We start from the raw sequence: 12315 nt of genomic DNA, 5'->3' as shown, positions 1-12315 counted from the left end.
TTCTCTTTGTTGGCTTCCTGTCTAGGGTGTTACTGTTTTGGGGGAGGTGAAGTGATATTGACTAATATTTAAATGGTTTAATGGAGTTCTGTTTTTGTTGTTGTTTCTTTGTTTTTTCGAGGCAGGGTTTCTCTTGTGTTGCTTTTGTGCCTGTCCTGGAACTAGCTTTTGTAGACCAGGCTAGCCTTGAAATGACAGAGATCTGCTTGCTTCTGTCCCTTCCCTGAGTACTGGGATTAAAAGTGTGCACCACCACTGCCTGGCTATGGAGTTCTATTTTTAAGGCACATGTTGTTTTTCCTCTGACTTTTAAAAATGTCAGTAACCTGAAAAGAAAAAGTAGCTGTCAAGTAACATATAGCTTGGTTTATTAGTATAAGCAGGTAGATTTTCCCTAAACACAGGAAGAATGAGAAAATACTGGTAATTTGCTATTGTACATAATGCTTTCTAAAGTAAATGAACATTTTAAGCTAAATGTGATTTGTGAATGTAAAGCAACGCAGTTATGTTGACTTGTTAGATTAGATGACTGGCTGCTGCGAAAATTCACTGTCTGTGTTGAAGCATGACAGTAATGGTTGCCTAGATGAGGATTAAGACCAGCAACCAACTCAATTTTTTTAAAAAATGATATATCTATCTTTATTTTATGTGCATTGGTGTTTTGCCTGCATGTATGTCTGTGTGAGACTGTCAAACCTTGGAGTTACAGGTAGTTGTTAGCTGCCGTGTGGGCGCTGGCAATTGAACCTGGGTCCTCTGGAAGAGCAGTCAGTGCTCTTAACCACTGAATGATCTATATCTCCAGCTCCTAAAGCAAGTTATTTTGTTGGCATAATCTTTAGACTTGGAAAAATATTCTTTCAGTTCTGTCTTTGGAGCAAACTACAGTTAAGGTCTCTTTCCCCCTGCACTTCTTTTTTCTAAGAAAATTTATTATTTGTGGGGGATGGTTTGGGGATGCCGTGGTATGTATATAGAAGTCCTGGGGTTCAGATTCAGGTTGTTAGGGTTGGAAGCAGGAGTCTTTACCTACTGAGCCATCCTCAGCCACCTTTTTGGTTTTTTGAGACAAGGTCTTGTTTTGTGACCCTGGTTCGTTACCCTCCTAGCTTTGCTTTCTCAGTACTGTGATTACATGCATGGCTCCCACTCCCCTTCTTTAATTCTGCTTATGAATAGGCAGAAGTTTTTTTTTCCCTATGACCAGTTGGGCATAAAGGTTTTGGTACTGATTGCGTATGTTCTGATGAAATACAATGAGAAGGACTATTGCTATTAAAAAAAATTAAAACGATGTGACATTTTTGTTTTGAAATAGGAACTTTTATAAACTCTGTGTGTATGTGTGTAGGAACTATATTCAAGGGATAACAGTTTAAACAAGAAATTTCCAGGGGGAAATGCAAGATGTGTTTAATAACCAGAGTATGTAATTTGGGAGATTATAATTAAAACCATAGAATGCCATTTAATATTTACCAGATTATCAGACATTTTAAGTGGTTTAGAGGGTACTGAATTTCTTTACTCTTTGTGCAGTGGAGTGTCAGTTGGAGCTACTCTGGAGGGAATTTGTTGAGTCTTGGTAATGTTATACACACACACGCATCCTGCAGTCTAGAAAAGTTATCATTTGTTTTTTTTCTCTGAAAAAGTTCTGCATGTGCACAAGAAAACTCGAGACCGAGATGTTTATTATAGTACTATTTTGTTTATATGTAACATATAAACAAGTAGCAAACTTCTTTTGGAAGCATCTGGATAAATAACTGTTTTAATCATAGGAACATTGCAAAGTAATTCAAATTAATTAGATCATTCCAGGTGTGGTGAAGTACCCCTATAATTTCAGGGGAGGCTGAAACAAATAAATACACATGCATTTGGATACTTGAAGTCATAGCCTATTTTATGGCTTTCCTATATGTTTTAGAGTGTTGCGACATGGTATAAGAACTATTCTGTTTTCCTTTTTTTGTTGTTCTTTTCTTTTCTTTTTTTTTGTTTTTGTTTTTCTACACAGGGTTTACCTGTGTAACAGTCCTAGCTGTCCTGGAACTAGCTCTTGTAGACCAGGCTGGCTTCAGACTCACAGGGATTCACCTGCCTCTGCCTCCTGAGTGCTGGGATTAAAGGCGTTGCCACCACCGTCCGGCTTGTTGTTGTTTTGAAGTCAGGGTTTCTCTCTGTGTAGCCCTGGCTGTCCTGGACCTCTGTAGACTAGGTTGATCTTGAATTTAGAGATCCACATGTCTCTGCTTTCCAAGTACTGATATTAAGTGTGTGCTGCCATGCCTAGCTTGTTCTTTAATGGTACTATCTTTGTACCTTTGGGCCATTGTTAAGTAAAATAATAGTTGGACACAAACACTTGGATGTCTCTACAGTCATAAACAGTTGGATGTCTCTAACAGTCATCTGAGAACCTGGATTTCTAAGGTTATGACTAGCTGTAAATGGGATTATAGTCTGTCTAAACTGGACAAAGGATTCCTTGACAGGACAGGAGATTTTATGCTAAGCTGTGTAATTTTTTAAAAAGTAATTCTTTTTATTTATTTTTAGATTTTATTTTATTGAAACTTTGTATTTCTTTTTTCTTTTTCCTTTTGTTTTGTGTGTGTGGTGGTGTTTTTGCCTGCTATGTGTGGTTTTGCAGTATGTAGGCATGCCTGGTGCCTACAGACTTCAGAAGAGAGCTTCAGATCCCCTTGAACTGGAGTTATAGATGGTTGTGAACCACCGTGTTCTTTTTTTTTTTTTCTTTTTTTCTTTTTGGTTTTTTTGAGACAGATTTTCTTTGCCCTAGCTGTCCTGGAACTCACTCTGTAGACCAGGTTCGTCTCAAGCTCACTGAGATTCGCCTCCAGAGTGCTGGGATTAAAGGAGTGTACCACTGGCACCTTTTTTTTTTTTTTTTTTTTTTTTTTTAAAGAAAGGCAGTCTGGCTGTGTTGTTCAGGCTAGCCTTGAAGTCTCTGTATATAGAGTCCAAATTGGTCTGTAACTTTTGTTCCTTCTGCCTTATTTGCCCAAGTACTGTGATTATAGACATGAGACACTACCTACCTTAAGTGTACCATTTATCTATCTATTTTATCTATCTGTTATGTACACAGCATTCTGCCTGCATGTGTGCCTGCAGGCCAGAAGAAGGCACCAGATTTCATTATTGATTGTTGTGAGCCACCATGGGATTGCTGGGAATTGAACTCAGGACCTTTGGAAGAGCAGCCAGTGCTCTTAACCTCTGAGCCATCTCTTCAGCCCCTTAGGTGTACAATTTAAGATTTAAGAATTGTTCAGACTCAGGATTTATCTAAATGGTAGAGTGCATGTCAAATATAAGGCCGTAGTATCACAAAACAAATAGTTTTTGGAACTTTCCATTTAATATTTTCAGGCTGTTGATCAAGGATAAGGAGTAACCATCCCCCCAATCTGATGACTGAACTCAGGACCCTGTGCTTCTAGGCAAGTGCTCTACAATTGAGCTAATCCCGAACCCTCCCCACCTTTAAATCTAACACAAATAAGATAGATTGATATTAATATTGATGGTAAGTCATAAGCCATAGTGTCTTTTACATTTCAAATGTTTTCTTGAGAAAAGAAAAATCTAAACTAAAAAAATTTTTTTTATTGTATATAGGTGTTTTGCCTGCATGTATGTGTCCCATTTACATGCAGCGAACAGACCAGAAGAGGGTTTGGATCTCTTAGGATTGGAGGAGTTACAGTCAGTTGTGAGTTGCTATGTGGGTGCTGGGAACTAAACACCATCCTCTGGAAGAACAGCCAGTGGTCTTAACCACTGAGTCTTATCTCCAGCCCCTATTTTATGAGTTTTTTTTTTTTTTTTAATCATAGTTTAGTCTCGAGGAAACCCTCATGGCTTCAGTGTGCTGATATAGTTAGTATGTAACTAGTGTAATATATAAGAAAGATTTTCGTATTAAATTTTTCTTGAGGGGCGGATTGGCTCAGCGATTAAGAGTACTCACTGGCTGCTCTTCCAGAGGACCCCGGTTCAATTCCCAGCACCCACGTGGCAGCTCACAACTGTCTGTAACTTTGGTTCCAGAAGATCTGATTCCTTCATACAGATATACATGCAGGCAAAACAACATCAAAAGAAATAAAAATTAAAAAAAAAACATTAATTTTTTTCTTGAAATTAAAATTGAGTTAGTGACTAAGCTTTAGGAAACTGGAGGTTTGGCTCAGTGGTTAAGAATGATCCCTGCTTTTCAGAGGACTGGACTTTGACTCAACCTGGGGTTTTTTTTTGTTTTTTTTTTTTAAGATATATTTATTTATTCCAGGCTAGAAGAGGGCACCAAATTTTATTACAGATGGTTGTAAGCCACCATGTGGTTGCTGGGAATTAAACTCAGGACCTCTTGAAGAGCAACCAGTGCTCTTAACCACTGAGCCATCTCTCCAGTCCCCTTAGCTCAACTTTTTAAAAATTTATTTTTTTAATGTGTGTGTGTTTGGGGGGACAGATGGACGGGGGTACTTCCTGATGTGGATGTTGGGAACTAAACTCTGGCCTTCCTCTATTAATGGTGAGCCTCTCTCCAACCCCTAATATTAAAATGAAATTTTTGGTTTTTTAAAAATAAAGATGTAGGTATAAAAGATTTTATTTATTGATCAGATGTTTAAATAGAATGAAAAACTTAGCTGGGCAGTGGTGCTACACGCTTTTAATCCCAGCACTTGGGAAACAGAGGCAGGTGGATCTCTGTGAGTTCGAGGCCAGTCTGATCTACAAAGCAAGTTCCAGGATAGTTAGGGCTGTTACACAGAGAAACCCTGTCTCGAACACCCCCCTCACCAAAAAATATATTATTAAACATTTATTGCTTTTAATATAATTTAGAATATGTGAGTTGCTTGGAAGTATTAAAACAACTTATTTTACTATTGTATAAGTTTTAAAAAATTGGATGAAACATTAGCCCAGGTTGAAGGTGAACGTATTTTTATGCTATTTCTGATAATAACTTTTTTTTCTTGTTAGGTAAGGCAGGCAACCAATCAGATTGTGATGAATTGTGCTGATATTGACATTATTACAGCTTCATATGCACCAGAAGGAGATGAAGGTAAGACCTGACTTCCATTTTAATTTGGTATGTGGAGAGACAGAGATTGAATGACTTATACTTTCAAATTGAGACTTCAGTGCTGATTAGTTTAGCATGAGCCAGGCATGGTAGTGCATATCTGTAAAATCCCAGGATGGGGGCTGAGGCTAACCTGCTCTATGTGATGAGATTCTGTCTCAAAAAACAATAGAACAAAGGAAAGCAAAGCAAGTTTGTTAGTTGTTTATGGGAAGATTTTTAAATAGTATTATTTACTATTGTATTGTGTATTATAAGATAAGTGAAGGGTCAGAATTTAAATTTTACTTGAAACAACTTGTTGTTATCCTGGGAAATTACATTTTTATAATGTAAAATGAATATAATAACGAGCATAACAAAGCTGATTTTTTTTTCTTGAGACCGGGTTTCTTTGTGTAGCCCTGGTTGTTTTGGAACTCACTCTGTAGATCAGACTGGTCTCAAACTCAAAGATCTGCCTGCCGCTGAGATTAAAGGCCTGTGCCACCACCTCCAGGCGTGAATAAATAAATACTTTGAACATGAAAGTTTTATCAAAGAATCTTATTTTTCTTTTTCTTTTTTTTTTTTTTTGAATCTTATTTTTTTTTTTTTTTTTTTTTTTTTTTTTTTGGTTTTTTCGAGACAGGGTTTCTCTGTGGCTTTGGAGCCTGTCCTGGAACTAGCTCTGTAGACCAGGCTGGTCTCGAACTCACAGAGATCCGCCTGCCTCTGCCTCCCAAGTGCTGGGATTAAAGGCGTGCGCCACCATCGCCCGGCTGAATCTTATTTTTCTTAAAAGACCTCTTCACCGGGGCTGGAGAGATGGCTCAGAGGTTAAGAGCATTGCCTGCCCTTCCAAAGGTCCTGAGTTCAATTCCCAACAACCACATGGTGGCTCACAACTATCTGTAATGGGGTCTTCTGCCCTCTTCTGGCGTGAAGGCATATACACAGACAGAATATTGTATATATAATAAATAAATAAATAAATATTAAAATAAAAAGACCTCATCACCTTGAACTGTAGGTTTAATTGAGATAGTAAATCTTATAACTGAAAAAAATACTTCCTTCATGAGGCCAAGTGTTAAGGTTAGAAGCTAGATATTGGTGTTGTTCATGAGGATGTTAAAAAACAAGCACGGTGTATTTTTGTGGGCACCCAATTAGCATCTTTAAATGAGAACTATTGTAGATGTTGTAATTTTAGTAAGGTTATAATAGGTTTGGGGTTCAGATCTTATTCCCACATAAGGTGAATGGAGCCAAATTGCTTTTTACTTTAGTGTTTAACATTTCTTGTCAGAATATTTTTTTAGTTACTTACAGAAAAATCTTATTTGACATAGAATAAATTACTGCTATTTTGAAAAATTCCTATTTTTTTATTCTTCTGCTTTACAATGTGCTGAAAAAAAAACCATACAGGTTTATTTTAAGGTCTGGCATTTGTGTCTTGACTTTCCTAAGATGTCTTGTCAGTAGGAAGATGGGGTAGAAGAGGTGGCCTGTCCTGTTGCTGCAGTTAGGTTATGCTCAGGAGTTTAGTTTGTGATGTTGAACTGCTACATTTTAAGTTTAGAAAAAGATTCTTCAAATGGACTTGAACAAGAGCCAATTTTTAAAAAATTGCCTGTCAAATAAGAGAATGATCAATTTCTTCACCTCTTTGGAAAAATGAAAACACTTGAGACAGTTAAATCAAGGCTAGCTTTCAGTTAGAGGAAATTTAAGTCAGTGTAGGATTTTAATGAGGTATCTAGGCAGGTCTAGTTTTAGCTTACTTATGTATATCTGAGTTCCAAGTCAGCCTGTTCTATAGAGCAAGTTCCAGAACAGCTAGGGCTGGCTACACAGAGAGATCCTGTCTCTAAAACCCAAAAACAAACAAATGAACAAACGAAAAAACTAAGAACAGACACTTCCTTACCAAACTGCAGGAAAGGGTTCGGGAATTTAAAAGGTTCTGAGTGTGCACAACTGCATGGTACTAAATTGGCAATGAGCTGCCTACACTTTGTGCAACCTTAGTTATTGCTCTCACGGAGTCAGGAAAGCAGTGCACATTTAAGGAAAGAGAATTTATAGAAAGATTTAGATAAAACATTACCATTTTTTAGATACTTAAAATATTTTCCACTGTTTGGTGGTGGCACATGCCTTTAATCCCAGCACTAGGAACATTTAGGAGGCAGAGGCAGGCAGGGCCAGCTTGGTCTGTAGAGTGAGTTCCAGGACAGCCAGGGCTACACAGAGTAACCCTGTGTCAAAAAACAAAACCAACAACAAAATTTTCCTTCAGAACTAGCTAAGACACATTTCCCAATCCTTTTCTCTTATAGTATCAGGGGAAACCCAGGGAAGCTTGTTTGATTTTTAGAATGTAATTTGCAAAAAGGGTAATTTTTTTTTTTTTTTGGCTTTTTGAGACAGGGTTTCTCTGTAGCTTTGGAGCCTATCCTGTAAAATGGTAATTTTTGATTCGATATTTTAAGGATTGTATAAGCAGCAGGAATAGATTTGACCTTCACTCACACACACACACAGTCACATACAATTTAATTTTGCTCTTGGACCTAGTAGCATTTTATGGTTTTTATATTATAGGTGAGTATGGCATGTTGTCCCTTTAGAAACTGGTGGTTATAAATTCGACCCAGTTCTTTTCAGAGCTATCTACTGGTAACAGGGAACATTTTAACTTAGCTGATCACATCATGTACCCATGAGTACTTATTACCTTATGCAAGATTGATATCTCAGCACTGCAGGCAGAGGCAGGTGGATCTCTGTGAGTTCCAGGTCAGCCAGGGCTACACAGTGAGACCTTGTCTCAAAAATCAAACAAACAAAAAATTCAACATTTTGTTTCAGATATCAGGCGCAACTAAATTTTGATGCTTTAGGGTAAAACCAACTAGAAAAGTATTTGAAGCCCTGAAATTGCTGCAGTAGAAAGTTTTAATGGGTGAAGAGGCCATCTTGTGATATATGCATTAATCCTGAGAGACTATTAGACACTAAGGCATTGTCTTTTAGGCATGGTTTATTTTAAGAAACTATTTGAGATCTTACTTTGTAATATATATATATTTTTTAATGAGAAACTAGTAAGCGAAAACGGCTGAAAACTGTTTTTTTACTGTTCTGCACTTCAAGGGTTGGTGAAATCACTAGCACTTAAGCCAGTGCAAGGAATGCACCTCCCTACACAGTTCAGGGATTAGTATTGTCATCAGCTTCTGCAAGAGAAATACGAAACTCTTGAGTGCCTGAACTCAGGTCCTGACAGGTAAAGAGTCTTTTAATTTATCCTTAATAGACAGCTTGAGTGAAGCCACATAGGAAATGATCATTGGAAAATTTTGTGCCAGGTGTATCCTATCTAATATCTGCTTTCAGCGTTAGTGTGTGAGAAAGGATCGCCCCTGCTGAAGTGTCTTCATACAAAGCTCTAGTACATAATTCCAGATTTACCAGCTTCATGTTGGCTTATCTACATAAGGACCTAAATTACATTGTTGAAGTATATTTGTGTATTTGAATGTGTGCTTATGGAAGTGTGCATGTGTTTAAGGTAACAAAAGAATATTGCCAAATACATTATCAGAACAAATTGTTAACTTGACAAAAAGTAATGGTTCTTTCCACTTGACTATAAGCTCTTATCTATCTTTTAGTAATGTATATTCTTTCATATAATTATGTATATATGTATAAATAACACTAGCCACCATCTCTTTGAAGTAGGCTTATTTAATGTCATTATTCTAAAAACTTATGTGGCCCTTAAGATGGGAAGACTGAAAATAAAAGCAATATGACTGACTATCTCTAAAACATATGTATTAATGTGATGGAGAATTTCATAAAGACATTTTCAGTGGAAAGGAACTTGAGTACGGCTTCAGTTCTAGGACAGAGATGTAGGTTAGGGCCTTTGGTCAGAGTTACTGTGCAGTCAGACAAATAAGAAAATGACTAGGACTGGAGAGGTGGCTCAGCGATTAAGAGCATTGCCTGCTCTTCCAAAGGTCCTAAGTTCAGTTCCCAGCGACCACAACCATCTGTAATGAGGTCTGGTGCCCTCTTCTGGCCTACAGGCGTAAATATCCTATACATAATAAATAAAGAAATATTAAAAAAAAGAAAATGACTAAATTAGGTTTGGATTAGGAAAATATATTGGGACAGAGGCTAAAGTAAAAATAATGCCTATCTCATAAAAACATGTTCAAGGTTTGTAGATACAGTCAAGTGCTTCAGTGGTTGCCCAGCGTTCATGAAGCTCCAGGTAATAGATTTCCAGCCCAACAAGATAAGTCAAACAATTAAAAATACATGTATTCAGATAAAACAAGAACAACAACAACAAAACACTTCTGAAAGCCACATATGGAGAGACCTCTACTCTCAGCACTCAGGCTAGTGAGGCATAAGGTCACAAATTTGAAGCCCACCCAGACTACATGGTTGAGACCTAGTTCAAGCAAACAAAAAGTCAAAAGAGACCTGCTCAAACAAAACATTTCTTTAAATGTTTTTTTAAAAATATTTATTTATTTTTTATTTATTTTTTTTTTCTTTTGGTTTTTTGAGACAGGGTCTCTCTGTAGCTTTAGTGCCTATCCTGGAACTAGCTCTTGTAGACCAGGCTGGCCTCGAACTCCCAGAGATCCGCCTGCCTCTGCCTCCCGAGTGCTGGGATTAAAGGCGTGCGCCACCACCGCCCGGCAAAATATTTATTTATTAATGAATAAATCCAGTTAAAGCTGGATCTTAGGGCTTTGTGAATGTTAGACAGGTGCTCTAGAATCAAGATGCATTCCCATCTCCAAATAAAACATTTCTGAAGGCCACATTGAACACTCGGAACCTCTGAAAGAGTCCTGGGAACTGATTCCAAGAACTGAAATATTCTGCATCTTCTTCATCATTTTGACTTCAGTACAAGATGTGAGCATAAGCCATCCGACTAAAAGGGAGTAAAAAAGAGGTTTGTTTATTTAATTTATGATGCAGGTCCTCTCCATAGCTCAGGCCTGCTGTCAACTCATTGTGTTTAGTTCAGACTGGCCTTGAAGTTGAGATCCTTCTGCTTCAACTTGCCAAGTGCTACAAATACAAGTGTGTTCTGCCATTCCTGGCACAACCTTAAGGGTGTATAGATTTTCGGTGAAAATTAGCATAAACTGTATTATATTACAATGAAACATATTAACTAAGTTGTTTGAATTTATTTGCCATTGTTGTCTCTGTGATACTATAGATACCAAGGCTGGCAAGACGGCTCAGTGGATAAAGGCCACACCCCCAACCTCATGACTTGAGTTAGCTCTCCTGAGCTCACAAGGTAGAAGGTGATGTGTGTATTAGCATGCTGCCACCTGAAGATAATGTTAAAAAAATAAAATATTTAGCTGGGTGGTGGTGGCGCACACCTTTAATCCCAACACTCAGGAGGTAGAGGCAGGCGGATCTCTGTGAGTTCGAGGACAGTGGTCTACAAGAGCTAGTTCCAGGACAGGCTCCCAAACTACAAAGTTCTTAGACCTTTTGTATAAATACCAAGGAGTATAATTGCTAGATCATATGGTACAAAGTATTAAGTCTCATCCATCTTCTTTCTGAGGCAGATTCTAATGTAACTCAGACTGGCCTTGGATATGTAGCCAAGGATGATCTTGAATTACTGATCCTCCTGCTTGTTTGTACCTCACTAGTGCTAGAATTGGTGGTATGTGATACTATGCCCAGGCTATTCAGTTTGTAAGCAACTTCTACTTCCAAAGTGTCTGTTTTGCCAGCAGGGAAGGATTCAAATAAATTCTATTGCTCTACTGCCTTACTAGAATTTGGTGTTCTGGAGTTTGGACATTATGAGTGTGCTGGTTTTCATTTGAATTTCTGTGATGATGTATGGTGTGCATATTCTTTTCATAGGCTTGTTTGCTATCTCTTCTTTGGTTTAGCTCTCTGTCTTGCTGGGGATCTGACCCAGTATCTTGCACATATTTAATTGGAACCCCACCACCGAGCTACAGTGCCAGTATCTACTTTGACCCCTTAAGTAGCTGGGACTACAGGCTTGAATCATCCTTTCTTTCTTTCTTTGATAGTAATGATAAGGAATAGGATCTCACTTAGATTGGTCTCACATTGGTCTCAAGTACTGGGATTACAGGAGTGTATTATATATATATATTATATATATATATATATATTTTTTTTGGCTTTTTGCAGTTTGCTGGTCCCCTTCCGTTTTTTTGTTTTTTTTGTTTTTTTTTTTTTGACTTTTTTTTTTTTTCCCTTCAGATATTCTCACTACATAGTTAAGGCTGGCCTTAAATTCAGAATCTTTTGCCTCAGACTCTCAGTGCAGGGATCACAGGTGTACTCTCTCCAGCTCTGTTATTGTTTTTAGAGTTCCTTGTATATTTTAGATAATACTCTTGTCAGATAGGTCTTCTGCTAACATTTCTCTTATTTTGTGACTTATCGTTCCATTTTTAGTGTCTTTTGCAAAGCAGTTGCTTAATTTTAGTTAAGTTTAGCTTATCATTTATTTCATGGATTCATGCCTTTGTTGTTATAGATAAAAAGTCATCACCAAGCCGGGCGGTAGTGGCGCATGCCTTTAATCCCAGCACTTGGGAGGCAGAGGCAGGCGGATCTTTGTGAGTTCGAGACCAGCCTGGTCTACAAGAGCTACTTCCAGGACAGGCTCTAAAGCCACAGAGAAACCCTGTCTCAAAAAACCAAAAAAAAAAAAAAAAAAAAAAGTCATCACCATACTTAAGTCATCTTGGTTTTTGTCTGTTTCATTCTGGGAGTTTCATAATTTTAACTTTTCTTTCTATGTATGGTCCAATTTAAGTTGCTATGGAGGATATAAACGTTTGCTTTATTGCATGTGGACGTTTAGTTCAGTGATCTGTTGAGGAAACTGCCCTTTCTCTATACATTGCTGTCCCCTTGTCATAGATTGGTTGAGTTTATTTGTGTTTGTCTCTTTTTGGGTTCTTTTCTTGTCTATTTTTTTATTCTCTCACCAGAATTGCACTGCCTTCATTGCCATAGCTTTGTAGTAAGTCTTACAGATGGTTGATGTAGTCCTCACTTGATTCTTCTTCAGTACTGTGTTCACACTGGTGGATCTATAATGTGATCTGGTGCTCTCTTCTAGCATC

The 12315-nt window shown here is 37.7% G+C and overlaps 1 protein-coding gene across 1 annotated transcript in view; it reads left to right on the top strand.

Moving 5' to 3' along the window:
- The window catches only part of Npepps (aminopeptidase puromycin sensitive), a 91791-nt gene that overhangs the window by 11684 nt on the left and 67792 nt on the right, over nt 1–12315 (top strand). Inside the window, exon 2 of the mRNA XM_057775653.1 lies at nt 5035–5119. Coding sequence (XP_057631636.1) covers nt 5035–5119 — 85 coding nt within the window. The remainder of the gene's footprint in view (nt 1–5034; nt 5120–12315) is intronic.

Source organism: Chionomys nivalis, chromosome 7 (genome assembly GCF_950005125.1).
Source record: "Chionomys nivalis chromosome 7, mChiNiv1.1, whole genome shotgun sequence".
Lineage (NCBI taxonomy): Eukaryota > Metazoa > Chordata > Mammalia > Rodentia > Cricetidae > Chionomys > Chionomys nivalis.
This window is presented reverse-complemented; position numbering and strand designations above follow the sequence as displayed.